Genomic DNA, 16,705 nt, shown 5'->3' with positions numbered 1-16,705 from the left:
TGTTAGCTCAGCCCTTAGCTACGTGTGCAGAAGCAGAATGGTCACACTGCAGTCCCCAGATGAGGCGACATTGACTCTTTCTCTTCTGAGACAGGGGTCTTTCTGTATACGCAGGGCTGGCCTCAGACTCCTCTCGTGCCTTCCCAGCTCTGCATTACTGACTTTGGCACCTGCTCTGGTACCAAAGCATTTCTCTTTGTAAAGTCGTTTCTTGCTTTAGAAAACTCATTCTGGGGGCTGAGGAGATGGGTCTGAGAATAAGGTACAAGTGGGAGAAGTATGAAGACCTGAGTTTGGATCCCCAGAGACTGGATGCAGGAGCACACATCAGCCACCCTGGTGGTCCAACATTGATGAGATGGGAGGCAGAGACAGGAGAGTCCCCAGAAGCTTACAGGACTGGCCGGCCTGGTGTGTGCAGCATTCAATAATATCCAGTGGCTAAGGCTAGGAAGTGAAGACCAACATCTGACGTTATCCTCTGACCTCCACACATACATCACACACACACACACACACACACACACACACACACACACACAATTGTACTCTGGCCTCCACACATGTACTGTCTCATGCACAAATACACATGCACACAAAAGACTTTACATCATGGTTAAAAAAAAAAAGCTATAAAAATGAGACTTAAAAAGCTAAATCAAATGAGACTCTGATTATATATTCTATGTTGCTGAGAAGTCTTTTACTTTTAGCTGATCTCAGTGTTTGATGTTGAAGGTAATTATGTAGCAGTGGGACCTGGCTTTTTGTCTATGATTCAGAACAGTCACAGCCATGGTGACAAACTATCCCCTGGGGGTCTTTGCATGGACCTTCTAAGGCTATTCACCCTGTAGCATTGGAGGAGGGGAAAGAAAACCAACCAGGAATCAGAAAAGTTAGGAAAAGAGGTCCTGGGTAGCTACAGTAGTTACAACACAGCAGGAAGATGCAGATGCGAAGTTAGGAAAACTTGTGTTTCTCCCAGCCACCTCCAGCCCATGGGAGGATTCTCGTTGGTAGCCTGTACCTCAGAGCCAGTTCTTTTATCTCATTTGTAAAACTTGGGCCTCAGCTAGTACTGAACTCTGCCCCAGCTATCTGATGCTTGACCAGGAAGTGTCAGCTCAAGAACAAGAAAATTCGAATGAACTGTGAAGTTGTTCAATCCAGATTAGAAAGAGGCCATGTGGGACCTACAGGCAGTCCCAAGAGAACCTTCTGCTGGCCTCTGTTTTCCCGCAGGTCATAGCTAGATGACTTGCCTTTCATTTCAGGGGCTTTCAGGGAAAAACAAACAAACCAATTCTTTCTCGTGGTGCTCAATAGGGGGAAATACCTAAACCTAACTCCTCTGAGGGTTGCCCCTCTTCAGGGCAGAGCTGAGGCAGGGGCATGCTGAAAGGAAGCTTTACTGAGTCTGCCTGGCTTCCATCCTGGCACTCAGTGTGTGGGACCGGATTTTCATCTCCTGGATGGTATTAAATCTTTGCACTTGACATTCTTCTCCCTGACCTCTCATGTCCCATGACATGCCAGCCCCAGACATATGACAACCCCTCTGAGATTCTTTCTTGGTCAGTGATTGCAGGGTCATTGATTGGCTTTGCATCAGAAGCACGGGCTATGGCTGGAGGGTTCATTCTGCAGCTTAGTGTGGGCCCTGCAGAAATGGGAGCAGTCTGCCAGGTTTTGAAATAAAAAATGCAGTGGCGGCTTGGGAAGCCTCTAGAGCTGTGGTTCCCGACCTGCAGGCTATGACCCCTTGGGGTTGGGGTCAGGAGACCCTTTCACAGAGGTTGCCTAAGACATATATTTACATTATGATTCATAACAGGAGCACAATCTCAGTTAGGAAGCAGCAACAGTGTCACCGCCTTCCTCGGGCCCCTGAAACCTGTCACCACCTTCCTCCCGCTCCTGAAGCCTGTGCTCTTGTGTTACCACCGCAGTGTGTTCTTTTTAAGAAAATAATATTTATGTTTTGTTCTGCATCTGTGGCCTGCCCCGGGTGTAGCCTAAAACAAAAGCAAATATTGATTGCAGCACACCTACATAAACACCACTCCTATCTATCGAGAGACCAGAGGCTTTTGATTTTAAAATAGAGAAGAAACTTCCAAGCTTACATAGGAAGTCCCAAACTCCCAAACTCAAGAGAGTCTAATATGTCTCCTGTCTCTCACATGTCTGCACACCTGACTTAAAAAGAAAAAAAGAAAGATAGGGAGACAGGGTTTCCTGTGGTCCAGATTGGCCTCTGACTAGGCATGTAGTCGGGGATGGCCGTCAACCCCTGATCCTCCTGCCTCCACCTCCCAAGCACTAGGACCTAGACAAGCACTGTATCACCTAAGCAATATCCCCAGCCCCTGTATCTTCAGCTGTATCACCTAAGCCCCTGTATCTTCAGCCCCTGTATCTTCAGCTGTATCACCTAAGCCCCTGTATCTTCAGCCCCTGTATCCCCAGCCCCTGTATCTTCAGCTGTATCACCTAAGCCCCTGTATCTTCAGCCGCTGTATCCCCAGCCCCTGTATCTTCAGCTTTATTCTGAGATTATTAATCACTTGGTACATGACCAGCATTGTGCTCATCTTTTTGGTGGTGTAGCAAAAAAATGCAGTCCAATATATAAACGAAGCTTGTCTCTACTTTAGAGAGGTTGGATTCCAGTAAGAGGTAGGTATTCATGAGTCACATGGAATATAAAATACAGACTGAGCTCAAATTCTGAAAGGGGAACAAATATGATTCTTAAAGGATGATTAGTGGCACGGGGGCGAGGGAAGAGAAGGGACTCCCAGAAGTATCCTTCAGGGGTGGCGTTGGAACTGAAAGCTAGAGAAAGAAGACTCACTAAGTAGAGGAGAAAGGAGAGTTCAAGAGCATGGAGAAGAGAGCAAAGCTTCTGTAGTGGACACACAGTGGCCACCGAGCCAGGAACCACAGGTTAAGGACCACTGCGGTGTGGGATTCACAGGCCCGGAAAGGACCTTGTCCAGTGGGGAGTGGCTTGGTAGGCTCAGGATAGATGCTTTGAGATACTGATCAGAGGAGAGAGAAGCCAGCCGTCAGCCCAGGCTCCACAATGGAAGCTTGTTCTGTCTCTCACACAGGCCTTTGTCTGTGCCCACTGGCTGTTTCTATCTGTAGCAATGATCTCAGCTAATGAACAGCAAGCAAGTATCTCCCACACAAGGTGTGTAGCCACCTCGTTATGTAAATGGGTAGTTAACTCCTCCTCTGGGACCTTCCTACTTCTGTCAGAAGGCTAATCCCACACTTGCCTTCTCAACCTCCCTGGCCAAAGAGCACTGCAGAGCAGAAAGCAGGCAAGCAGGATAGCCACATTCCAAGATTCCCTAGGCCTCTGGTTTGCAAGCTTTGGGTAGAGAGGGCTTCAGAGTGGGAAAAGGAAGTACCCTCATCTCCTGGAGAGTCAGAATGTCCCCTGTAAAATGACCCGAGTTTCTGCGTTGTTCATCTCCAGCCTTCTCTTCCTTTCTCTGAGCACTCAGGTGGCTCCTGAGATCAGTTTATCTACGGGAATGGAGCAGAATGTGAGGTTCAGACAGTGGGCAGCCTTCTAGTGACGTCCCTAAGGGCAAAAGACAAGACTGTTATGACAGGGTGATGTGTGCTTGCCATAACTTAAATATCTCCTCTCTATTGAGAATGCAGTCTGCACTTGGCCAATGCCATTGGGCCCCACATGATGTCATTGCTCCCCACCATTTAGGACCAAGTGCAGTGTGTACTGTGAGTCCCACTGTGTCTCTACCCCAGCTTGCTGGTCTCCCACGGCCTTGGCACTAGAATGTGCTTTCCTGAGTCTATGGGGCTAGCTTCTGCCATGTCTACCCTGTGCTTAGCCTTTGCTCCTTCCTGGGGGGGGGGGGGTTCTAAGTGACCCAAATTAACTCTCGCCTCCTTCTCGGTCCCTCTCTTGAGCGATCACTATCTGAAATTTTCTTTGTGTTCACAAGTCTTTACAGGTATTTAAATGGCATGAGAGCAAAGATCTAGTCTAACTTGTCCAACATCATATCTGCATAGCCTAGAACTGTGGCTGGTATTTTATAAATATCTGTTAGGTGAATGGATGGATGGATGGATGGATGATGGTACCCACAAAAGAAAGGAGGAGACACAGTAAAGAGGTCTTCTCCAACTGCTCCCCGACATTGTCCTGAAATCAGCAATCAGAGGCTAGTCCTTAATTAAGTCTGCTAGCCTTGTCTTCCCTTTAGCCATAACCAACTGTGCTCTCCCATCCCTGTGGTACAGGACTCCGTTTATGTGTAAGTGTGCTTTTGTGCATAGCTTGTGTTCATCAAAACCTACGTTCTAGGTTCTCTTCTCTTGCTGGCTGGTGTCTAATGTGATGAAAACTAATCCAGGGACATAGACCTTTGCTCAGAGCCATTCTGGATAACGAACGGCAGGATTGACCAAAATACTTGCATATGCACACACACACACACACACACACACACACACTAATGATCCTCAGACGGCATTCCCCAAGAGCAGTCTACCTTATTTCTGAGATAAGGTGGCTCTCTGAGTGGACTAGGCTAGCTGGCCAGAGAGCCCTCGGCATTGTCTGGTTCCTCCATCCTTCATTTGTCTTAACCCTTCAGCAAAATCCGTACACGGTGATGGTAAAAACGGTTTGGGCTCTCATGAGCTGCGCTATGAGGCTGTGGATGCTCTCGGTCCTCACAAGCCATTGAACCAGAATCCAATCCGTCCTCATTTTGATGAGAAGTAGACCCGGAGGAACCAGTAAGTTCCTAGGGTCACATTGCTGACAAGAATACCCAGAACGTGAGCAGTAGAGCCGGCAGAACTGGACTTGAGATTTTAGGAATGAATTCTGCTTTAATGTGACAGTCATTTTCTCTTCCTCTCCCCGTCTCTGCAGTCTCAGGAGGAAGTCTGTGATTTGCTCCATGCTGCACCCTTCCAAAACATTCTGCCCCGAGTCTACATCAAAGGTAAGAAACCACCAGCGGCAGCGACAGCCTTCTTAGATCTGAATCAATGCCCACTTATATTGGTTTAAGTATAGACATGTGTGCCATGGGATGCACGTGGAAGGTCTCTGTGGTTCGCCACTCCGCATGCCAGGCTAGGTGGCCTGCAAACGTCTAGGAAGTCTCCTGTCTCCACCTCCTATCTTTGCCATAAGAAAGCTGGATTTACAGATGTGTACTGCTTTGTCCAGCTTTTATATGCTTCTGGGGATTCGAACTCAGGTCCTCGCACATTCCCCTATACTAGGCTCACTTCCCAATCCCCATCAACTCAGACTGCAGTCATCCAGGGAGGAACATAATGTTTTGGATGCCTGTGGAATCACTAAGGAATTAGAAATGGCACTCCAACTGCGTACCTTTATCTGATCTCTTTGCCTATTTTTTGAGATAAGGTCTGTCACTGAACCTGGAGCTCGCTGTATTGGTGAGACCGGCTGCCAGCAAGCCCCTGAGATCTCCCCGTCCCCTCCTCTATCCAAGCCTTGTTCCTTCCAGGCTAGCCTTACTGTGTCGCTCAATCTAGCCTTGAACTTCTTGAGTGACAAGGACTTCACCATTTCACTAGACAGACGGTCTGTTATTGATCCAAGCGTATAAGGAGGTAGTCCCTCGTGGTGAATTCTCATCACAGTCTCCAGAACCAAGGAGAAAGTTCTGCACACTCTACCCAGGTTTGGGGACACAGTGAGAGCATCGGGTCCTCTGAGAAGTACCTCCCCACCCCCACCACACACTCATTTTCTCTTCGTTTGCCCCATCCGCAGAGGGGGAGCGCCTGGAAGTCCGGATGAAGCGCCTCGAGGCCAAGTACGCCCCACTTCACCTGGTTCCCCTGATAGAGCGGCTGGGGACGCCTCAGGTACAAACCCTGTATCACGGACCCAGAGGATCCCAAGAAGGAGAGTTTGGGGTCCAACCTCCTCATTTTACAGATAGGGAAACTAAGGCACATAGAAGGGAAAAGTGTGTCCAATACCATAGAGCTGGAGAAGCTGGGATGAGCTTTCCTCTCGAGGTCGTGTCTTTCTTCTCCACCCAGTGCCGTGAGCTCTGCTAAGAAAGAGGGAAGGAAGGCTACTTAAGGCAGTGTCTATCATACCCCGGCCAGGTACCAGGAACTCTGCAACGCTGTCTATCAAAACTATAGCCACACATACTGAGTCTGCACTTTACATCTAGGTATCCTAAGAGACTCAAGGTCAGGAGACTTGGTGGTCATACATTGTCTGTGAGATACTAGTCTGACAGTGTGTGGCATTCCATGTAAGGGCCTTGTGCTTGTAGATTCAGCATTATTAAATACATAATAATGGAAATGAAAAATTAAATCTAAATCTATCATCCCATGTTGCTAGGTTTTAAATTAAAGTTACATTGTCACAGCATTTTCAAGGCCCCCCTGAAAACTTCTGGACTGTTCCAAACCCAATTGTCTTAGTGAGGGTTTCTATTGCTGTGAGAAAAAACCCTTACAAAAACAAGTTCGGGGAGAAAGGTTTACTCAGGTTATACTTCCATATCCTTGTTCATCCTTAAAGGACATCAGGGCTGGAACCTGGAGGCAGGAACTGATGCAGAGGTCATGGAGAGGTGCTGTTTCCTGGCTTGTTCAGCCTGCTTTTCCATAGAACCCAGGACCACCAGCCCAGGGGTGGCACCACCCACAGTGGTCTGGGCCCTCCCTCATCAATCACCAATTAAGAAATGCCAGACAGGCTTGCTTACAGCTCAGTCCTATGCAGGTTCCCTCTCTAACATGACTAGCTTGCGTCAAGTTGACACAAAACCAGCCAGCACACCAGTTCACCATGATGGTAGCCTCTGAAGCAAGGTGGAGCTAGAGACTGGGTAGGGGGATGAAGGATCAAAGATGATTTGAGTTTTTCTATAATGTCCCAATATCTTCAAAGTTGCCTGGGCTCATTGCTGAGTCTGTCAAAGCTAACGTTTTTGTTTTTTCTAAATGGTTACTATGGACACTGAATCGGGTAAGGGAGGATGCCTGCCCTCAGAGCACTCTCAGACGCTGTCAGGAAGCAGGACCGAGGAGAAACAGGGGGAGAGCCACCAAAACGTCTGCTTCTGTTTTCCTTCAAGTTGATTTAAGAGAGCCTCCCATTTGGAGGCAGGCAGGGGATGTGGCAGTACAGGACACTTAGAGATAATCCAGGGGTCACACCGACCACTGTCACGGTACGGGAGTAAAAGCCACCCTTGGACTCAGGTTCAGCAGAGGGTAAGAGGTAGCCTCTCTCCATAAGGCCAAGTCCCATCTGCACAGATGTCATACTGACAAGCCACCACCACCAAGAGGCTCCCACTGTAAACAGTGAGGAACCCGTAGGAGGTGTTTGGGTCTTTGGCTCACAGCAGGGAATTCAGATACCATAAAGAGTCTTCCTACTTTGGGGGCAGCAGAGATTGAACAGAGAAAAATTCTCTAAGATGATTTCCTTTTAGGGAGAAATCCCGCAAGCCAGTGGCGTGCTGGCGTGCCTGTTGCTCTCGGGTGTCATCCTGCAAGCATCCAGCTCTGTGAGCCTGAGGGGCCTGCCCTGTGTTTCCGCTCATGGCTGTGCATTCCTTCCCCGTTCGGCTGAACACCGTTTCCTTTCGACCAATAGAAATTTCACTTTACCCCATGTTGAGTATTTAACAAGACCCTAGTAAGAGAGGACATGCCAGTGTGATAAGTCACCTACTTCTCAAGGAATAGTCGAACACTACAGTCAGGTCAACCTGAAAGTATAATCAGGGGTTACTCAGGAGTGGGGATGGGAAAGACCTTAGAGTGGGACTGAGGTCCACTGTACCCCATTAATGTGTGTAGGTGATTTGTGAAGAAAACTAAATTAAAACATAAACTCGGGGCCAGTGAGATGGCTCTGTAGGTAAAGACACTTGCTGCCAAGCTTACCAGCCCAAGTGTGAGCCCCAGGACACATGTAATGGAAGGAAAGAATGACTGGGTACAAGTTGTCCTCTGAGCTCTACACATATGCCAAACACACATGTGTGCACACACACTGAATGCTCGCACACATCAATAATAATAAATACAATTTCATCGACCCATATACTAAATCAGTAAATAAATGCTAACAAGTTGTAGACACTGAAGCTGGCCAGCTAGGTGTTCTCGTCTGCTGGACCTTGTACGGTGTCTGGGTCAGTGACCAGAAACTGTCGGCCGCAGACTTAATGCAGGGAAGGTTGAAGGAGCGAGCAGTGTGGCCTTTGCCTTTGTTTCTGAGCAAACCAAGGCGACCTGGTTTTCAGCCAGCACCATTGTTCCCAGCTCTCCCCTGAAGTGTCACATAATCTCATAGGAAACTGCCTTCATTTTCCCATCTCTGAAATGGGATGGTAGCTGCTCCACCTCCCGAGCTGGCCTGCCTTTTTAAAGTCAGTATCTTTTCTTTTGAAGTCTGTTATATCATTAACAGCTGGCGAGATAAATCATTTCCAAGATGACAGAGGGTCAAGCCACTGATCAGGGAGGAAAGATCTCTCCTGATGTTCCACTTGGTAAAAATCATTGTGAGCCTTGTTTACTTTTCCAAGTACTCACTGTAGGTATTCATACCTTTTGCATGTTACCAAGGAATCATGGATGTTTGCAGAAAGGCTAGGGAATTTGCACACACACACACACACACACACACACACACACACACACACGCAATGTGGTACGGTCTGCATTTCTTGCCTGTTAATGAATAAACCAGAATTCCTAAAGATGCAAAGGGCCATAGAAAAGAATATTGAGAAGCTATGGGTGGAATCAGGTGTTTCATGTAATCAGAGTTCTCCATGAAAATGGGAGGCCCTTGGGAAAGACCCCCACTGTGTGGAACAGAATGTAGGTCAGAGCTCCTTTAAGCGCTGTCCTTTATACATTAGAACAGACCACAAACTGACCTCATTTGCATCAAGCACTAGATGGCCTCTCTTTCCTGTAAAAAGTAAGTGAGGGCTGGGGTGAGATTCACTGGGTGAAGGGCTTTTCATGGAAACATGAAGACCTGCGTTCAGATCCCTAGCACCCACGTGAAAGCTAGGGGTGGTAACAAACCTGTCACCCTAGCAATAGAGAAGGGGACAGACAGACATCTCAGGGGCTTGCTGGCAGCCAGTCTCAACAGTACAGTGAGCTCCAGGTTCAGTGACTGACCCTATCTTAAAACATAGGCAAAGAGATCAGATAGAGGCACACAAAGTTGACCTCTTGACTTCCATGTGCACACACAGGCAAAGTGCATGTGCATACACATGTATGTGCATGTACATGTATGAAATGAAGTACCAGAAAAGACGATGACAGACTCGCATTCAAATAACAATTATGCCAACAAACAGGAAAAGTTCCACGTTGCTATCAATCTGTGAAGTGGGACCCCCAAAGCCCAGGCAGTTTCGAATCTCTCCATTTGATAAAGACATTTTTCTTCAGAGCACATTGACAGCTGAGAGTATGAAGCATGGCTGTCACCTGGGAAGTTGTCTGGCCACCGTCCTTAAGACAGTCTTGTTATATAGCAAAAAAAAAAAAAAAAAAAAAAAGAGGTTGGTTTTTTTGGTTGGTTGGTTGATTGGTTGTTTTGTTTTGTTTTTTGGGGTTTTTTTTGAGACAGGGTTTCCCAGTGTAGCCTCCTTGGCTGTCCTGGAACAGCCTGTAAACCAGACTGGCCCCGAACTCCCAGAGACTTCCCCCTGCCTCTGTGTTCCGAGTGTTGGGATTAAAGGTATGCTCCACCACCATCCAGCTAGCAAAGCCTTTTAAAGTATTTATATTCCCTGACTCCCAATAAGATTTATCCAGTAACATAACAGGAGACAGTGCTCACAAAATGTCATGTCCACAGGGAACTTCTTTAGAATTGTCCCGAGTAGTGAAGATTCGTGAACAATTTAAAATAACCCACAAGGGTAGAGAACTAAACACGCTTACCATAGTTTTAGCCACCTAAAAACTATAACACTGAATGCATTATGGAAATGAGTTTTTAAATTAGAGATCTATAAAGTAAAAATGTAATAGAGATGAGCTGCTATATGCATGCATATATCCATATTCATAACTGTGAACGATCTACATATATGTTTTTTTTTTTTAAGAAAGCTCTTCTCTGGGTAGTGAGATAAGTGAAATAGTGTCTTTCTTATATGTTATTTAAAGTTTTCTCCAAATTTTACCCAGTAAATGCATATTACTTTTGTGGTTCACAGAAAGAAATAGAAGGGCAAACACTTCTTCAGGGAAAGGGGTCGAGGCCCCTTCTGTTGGCTGTAGTGGACGGAGAACTGGGAGTCAAGCCACAGCTTTTATAAAATCATTTGCCAATGTTTTCAAACCAGGATTCTCAGGTGCTGCCTGGCTCAGAATTAACCAGGAAGACAGCAGATTCATTAGGACACCAGAAGTCCCTTAATTTGCTGATAAGAACATACACGGGTCGTTTATTTACTGGGCGTCCCCACAGAGCCATGTTCTTCACGTGTAGAGAGAGCTGAGCAGAACAGAGCAAACACACCAAAAAAAAACAGTCAAGTACTGAGCTCATGCTATCTTAAGAGCGCCTTATCTGGCTAACTCTGGCAGCTCGAGTGGTCTCCTGTGTCGTGAACTGCCTGCTGTGCAATCGAGTTGATTCTGCACGGATCAGGGTCTTCTCCTGGTTCGTGAGACAGTGGTGTTTCAGACATGTCCGCCAACTCTTCCCCATCTCACCTTCCTCCTTCACTTTATAGTTGTCATGACAACTACACTCAAGGGCCACGATCATCACAATCTCTGCTTTCTGATTTATTTCCTTCCCTGGATTTACTTAGAGGCTGCCCTCTGTGGTTGGGGGAGGGGAAGGTCTCCAAGGAAGAGAGCTTTGAGGGGGAGGTCTGTTGGTCCCTTCAAGCCCCCTACAGAATGGGCCCCTGAGAGCCCTTCCTCCCACTGGGAGCTGATCCCACACGTGTGTCCTGTGGGTCCAGAGTCTCAGAAGCCAGCTTTCTTTAGCTTTGTTCCCAGACAGAAAGACCTGACTTTGACCTTAGTCTGTAATACGTGTTCTGCAGAGGCTTTCGGCACCTTTTGCTCTTAGATGTTTTCACTCAGAGCACAGACCCTTGTGGGAGAGACGGTCCTGTTTGATGTGCCTGTCTGCCTGTCTGATTACTCGAGATGCAGTAGCCAAGACCAGATGAGACGCTTGTTTGAATTACTAATAGAGACCATTTGCCATTGTCAAAGAAGGGTTTCTAACAAGAGGAAATAGTTCTCTGAAGTCAGTGGCAAATTTTAAAACAGTAACATACGTTCCTTCTAGCACATTCCACGGTACAGAACTATTTTAAAAGTGAAAAGCTCACCCATTTCCCGCAGCCCATCTGCACCCACGACGAAGTTCACTCCTCCAAAATGTTTTCTACACGCACAATCCCACGCATGCGCTGTCCATCTGTGGGTTGTGCTGGTGTCTGAGGGCATTGTAGTAAATGTCATTTTCTCCAACTTGCCGAATTCACTTCACGATTTAATTTGTAGAACTAGGCTTCGGGGCTGGAGAGATGGCTCAGCGGTTAAGAGCACTGGCTGCTCTTCCAGAGGTCCCAAGTTCAATTCCCAGCAACCACATGGTGGCTCACAGCCATCTGTAATGGGATCTGATGCCCTCTTCTGGTGTGTCTGAAGAGAGCTATTATGCACTCATACACATAAAATAAATAAGTAAATCCTTCAAACAAATAAACAGACAAACAAAAAGAACCATGCTTCACTGAGCAGGATCCAAGCTCTGTACCTTCCCTCGGCTGCACCTCTGAGCTTCAGCTCCCTCCCTTCTGAGCAGAAATAATAATCTACCCGTAGAGTTGGACAGAGCCACCGCTCATCAGGAGCCTGCTGTGCCACACACTATGGTAGTGTTACATTATAAAACTGATAGGGACACTTCTGACTTCTGTGTATCTAGTTAGCCATCCTGGCCTGCATTACAAGCACGTATATCATGCCTGGCTTATTAATGTGGATTCGGGAGGACAGAATTTGGGTCCTTGTACTTGCAGTGAGCCTATTTCTTTAGCCCCAACCAGCCTCTGAGACCAGTGTGTGCTCAGATGATTTTTTTTTAAATCAGTCTTCCATTGATGGGGCCTGGATTTTACTTGCCATGGGTGACAGTTACCATAAGGCTTCCATGCCCTCAAGTTCTTAGGTTCAGTGCCCTGCTCTGGGGAGAGCATCAGTCCCAGGGAACAAGTTCTAGATGTGGTTGGCACCAGTATTTGGGACTCTCCAGAGGAAGTGGGACAGATGGGATCTCGGATATGGGTGATGCTGTGTTAACATATGCTTCCTGTCTCAGCAAATCGCCATCGCTCGGGAGGGTGACCTGCTGACCAAGGAGCGGCTCTGCTGCGGCCTGTCCATGTTTGAGGTCATCCTGACCCGAATCCGGAGCTACCTGCAGGACCCCATCTGGAGGGGCCCGCCACCCACCAATGGCGTCATGCATGTGGATGAGTGTGTGGAGTTTCACCGGCTGTGGAGTGCCATGCAGTTTGTCTACTGTATCCCTGTGGGGACCAACGAGTTCACAGCTGAGTGAGTGCACCCTCTCCCCTCCCCTCACCCCTGGGATGTGCTAGCCAGAAAGGAGAACCAGGCCCGAAGAGGCTTGAACAGTGATACATATTGGTCACTGTGCCAGCGCTGGACATGGCAACAGTGGACTGTTCTTGGTCTCCAGAGGTTAAAGGGGTCAAACAGAAAACGGAAGTACATATGTCAAGGTGTCCATGGGGCTGATTGGAGACAAGGGGAGGAGGTGGATGCCAGAGAATGGAGCTTGGTTGTCAGACCTGAATTTTCATACTACAACTGATCCTGTAACCGGATCTGGGATGGGGTCTGTGAAGACGAATGAGCAGTCCAGGAAAATCAATAAATGGCTGTCAGCAGAATCGGAGGCCAAGACTGAAAGAAAGCATCCCACGAGTGTTAACCTTTTGGCCCCTGAGCATCTACTCCCACCCCTGCAAAACTCCACTTAGGAAATGAGGAGCCTTTTTGGGTCACCCACAGTCCTGTCAGCAGAGAAAACAGGAGCAGAGCCCCCTCTTCTGCATCCATCTAGCTTCATACTGAGGGTGATGTGGCAGAGGTGACTAACTGGTCCTTTTGGGACTAAAGACAGGGAAAGAAGGGGTGGGGAGGGGAAGAGAAAGACCAACAAGCTGCAGGGACTATATCCTTCCAACCCTGTGACGGGAAGTGGGGGAGCTGCCCGGGGCAGGCTGGGAACAAAGTAAATGACAGAAGAATGGCCCTATAGTCATCAACATGTCTCCTGGTCATTGCGGCCTCCAGTGGGGCTTCTGAGAGGCCAAGGAGCCAACACAGCCTCCTCTGACTGGCCTCAAGACAAGCCATGTGAGTCTCGAAGGCTGATTAGAGTGGAGGAGATGGCTCAGTGCAAGCCTCAAGGACCTGAGTTCTGTCCCCAGGAGCCATGTTTAAAAGCCAGGGGAAGAGCTAGAGAGATGGCTCAGTGGGTAAGAGCACCACACTGCTATTACAGAAGACAAAAGTTCGGATCCGAGCACCCATGTCAGATGTCTCACAATTGCCTGCTAGTCCAGCTGTGGGAGGACTTGCCGCCACTGGCTTCTGCCTCCTGTGGGCATCTGCATTCGTGTGTGCCCATCCATAGAGACACATCATATAACATACACATTTCAAAAAAAGCCAAGTGAGGCAATTGTAGTCCTGAAACTAGCGAGGCTGAGACTGGAGGATGTCTGGAAGCTTGTCAACCAGTTTCACTAGCGATCTAGCCAGTGAGTTGAGCAGTCTCACTGCATTGGCCAAGCCAGATTTAGGGACAGAGACTGAGAAAGCAAGGGAAGGACCAACTGAGGATGATAGCCACCCTCCATCTCGGGCCTGCACATATATGTGTGGGCAGGAGGAGAGACAGAGAGGGAGTCTGATTGTGTTTTCCTTCATGTGTTCTTCTCTTCCTCCAAGCTGACTGTTGTCTCCATGGGGTAGCTGTACTTTGGCAAGGGCATTTTCCCTCAGTCTCATACCGTTTCCTTCCCGACCCTAGGCAGTGCTTCGGTGACGGCTTGAACTGGGCCGGCTGCTCCATCATTGTCTTGCTGGGCCAGCAGCGGCGCTTTGACCTGTTTGACTTCTGTTATCATCTGCTGAAGGTGCAGAGGCAGGACGGGAAGGATGAGATCATTAAGAATGTGGTAAGCAGATGATATGGCTGGCCTGAGACGTGAGGTCTGGCAACAGGGCTGTCTTGAGGAAGGAGTAGGATGAGCTGCTTATGGAGGGCGAGCGATGGCTATGCACAGACACTTCACAAGTTAGAGACATGCTCAGAAAAGGCCTGCCCAGAACATGCTGTGACGGATTGGGTAACCCTGAGAAGCAAGCCTGGACTCCTGACCTCAAAGGTCACTTCCCTGACCCAAGCAGACCCTGTTGGTGCTGGCCACCATTGCCACAGCACACTGGACACTACAGCCATGGCAGGCACTGGGACTGGACACTACAGCCATGGCTGTTGGGTGCTATAAGAAAACAGAGCCCTTAAACTGAACGGCAGTGGTGGGGAGGAAGTCAGAAGTCTTCGTAGAAGTTAGGACTTGGGTTGGATGATGGGCAGTACATGGGGCCAGTGGCCTGGGTGGATTCCAGACACAGGGAGCAGCTGCCACACAGCATGGAGGCTTATAGCTGGGTGGCTAACACAGTGGTCCTCACCCTCTGGGTTGTAACCTCTTTAGAGGGGGGTGGTTGAAGGCCTGTTTCACAGGGGTCACATCAGATATCCTGAACATCAGCTGTTTACATTGCCATTCATAACAGTAGCAAAATTATAGTTAGAAAGTAGGAATGAAATAGTTTTTGTTTTGTTTTTGGTTTTTTGGTTTTTTGGTTTTTTGGGGTTTTGGGTTTTTTTGTTTTGTTTTTATTTCGAGACAGGGTTTCTCTGTGTAGCCCTGGCTGTCCTGGAACTCACTTTGTAGACCAGGCTGGCCTCGAACTCAGAAATCTGCCTGCCTCTGCCTCCCGAGTACTAGAATTAAAGGCATGCGCCACCACGCCCAGCTATGGAATGAAATAGTTTTATGGCTGGGGGGTGGGGGTGTCACAATATGGGAACTGTATTAAAGGGTCACAGCACTAGGAAGGTTGATCTGTCTGGTCTGGCCCAGAGGAGCTGTCCAGGAAGATGTAGGAGCGTCCTTACAAACAACAGGGGGAGGGGTTAAGAGTTGTGGTTATTGTTAGTAACTATTTTCCGGTATCCAGTTCAGTGTTACTTTAAATACCCTCACAGTATCCTGCCACCCTCATCCTCATCCCTGGAGAATTTTCATTTTCTCCTGCTGAAGCTTTGTGTCCATTTAAATGACTCCCCAGTGCCTGGCAGCCATCATTTTTCTTTCTGTCCCCATGAATGTAAGGACTTTGCATACCTTAACAGTAACAACAGTCTCTGTCCTTGTGTGACTGGCCCATCACATTTCATAAGGCCCATCCACCCCACAGCATGTCAGAATCCCATTCTTTTATAGTTCACTAGTACTTTATTGTATGCGAAACACAGCCCACTGATGGACCCTTGTGTTGCATTCACCTTTAGCAACTAAGAATAACAACAGAACTCTGAACTCACACATCTTAGGCAGCTTACTGAGTCTCTCCTTCGGTTCTTTGAAGTATACACTCAGAAGTCTAAGTGCTGGACCATCTGGTAATGTTCTTTAATTCTTTTGAGGAACAGCCAGACTGTCTTCCCTAATGGGTGCACCATTTTATATTCCCACCAGCAACACCCAAGAGTACAGAGTTCCGCATATCATTGGGTCTTTGTGTGTCTTCTGTAGAGAAATGCCTTTGAGTCTTTTCTTTGAATTTTAATTGCTCCTTAAATTTTTCTCATGCTTACTTCCTTTGAGAGCGTGTGTGTGTGTGTGTGTGTGTATGTTTGGAGAGGCCTGTCGCAGCACATGGGTAGGGGTCTGAGGCCAACATAATGAAGTCATTTCTCTTCTCCTGACATGTGAGGTCTGGGATCCAACTGAGATCCTCAGACGTGACAGCACTTTTACCCACTGAGCCACCTTAGTAGCCTTGGATTATAGCATTTATATATATTCAGAACAACAGCTACTTGCCTGTTTTATAAATGCTACCTTTCATTCTGTTGATGATATCTTTTAATGCACACAAGTCTTCATTTCCCTCTGCATTGGCCGTCAAATCTGACATCATGGTGGTTTACTCCTGTGCTTTCTTCTAAGAACTTCATAGTTTGTCTCATGTTGAAGCCTTTTATTCATTTCCTACTTATTCTTGAATAGAGTCTATAATATAAGGTCTAACATTCATCTGCATAGGATTCCAGTTTTCCCAGGATTTGTTGAAAATGTTACCCCTGGCACTCACACATACTTCAGATGTCTTGCCCATCCTGTTCAGAGTCGTTTGGTTCAACATAGTTTGTTTCTAGCCGTACAGTTCTATTTCACTGGTCTTCGTGACAGTACTGCGGAGCTTTGATTATAGTAGCTTTATTATAAGCCTTGAAACTTGCAAAGGTTATCAGCAACCTTTAGCGTTTTATTTGGGAACTGTAGAG

At 47.5% G+C, this 16,705-nt stretch overlaps 1 protein-coding gene across 6 annotated transcripts in view, besides 1 other annotated feature; it reads left to right on the top strand.

Moving 5' to 3' along the window:
* Cyfip2 (cytoplasmic FMR1 interacting protein 2) overlaps window positions 1–16,705 on the top strand; it is a 119,011-nt gene that overhangs the window by 99,569 nt on the left and 2,737 nt on the right. For all 6 annotated transcript variants that reach the window (NM_001252459.1, NM_133769.3, NM_001252460.1 and 3 more), the window contains 4 exons: window positions 4,931–5,003; window positions 5,810–5,904; window positions 12,407–12,645; window positions 14,153–14,300. In NM_001252459.1, the coding sequence (NP_001239388.1) occupies window positions 4,931–5,003; window positions 5,810–5,904; window positions 12,407–12,645; window positions 14,153–14,300 (555 nt within the window). The remainder of the gene's footprint in view (window positions 1–4,930; window positions 5,004–5,809; window positions 5,905–12,406; window positions 12,646–14,152; window positions 14,301–16,705) is intronic.
* Window positions 10,024–11,933: an enhancer, noted in NCBI's record as "VISTA enhancer mm102". NCBI's record gives its function as "enhancer in: branchial arch[5/8] | heart[5/8] | facial mesenchyme[7/8] | other[8/8]" and the evidence as "EXISTENCE:transgenic organism evidence [ECO:0001131][PMID:17130149]".

The sequence above is a fragment of the Mus musculus genome, chromosome 11, assembly GCF_000001635.26.
Source record: "Mus musculus strain C57BL/6J chromosome 11, GRCm38.p6 C57BL/6J".
NCBI lineage: Eukaryota > Metazoa > Chordata > Mammalia > Rodentia > Muridae > Mus > Mus musculus.
The sequence above is the reverse complement of the archived record's forward strand: the minus strand, read 5'-3'. Positions and strand labels throughout refer to the sequence as shown.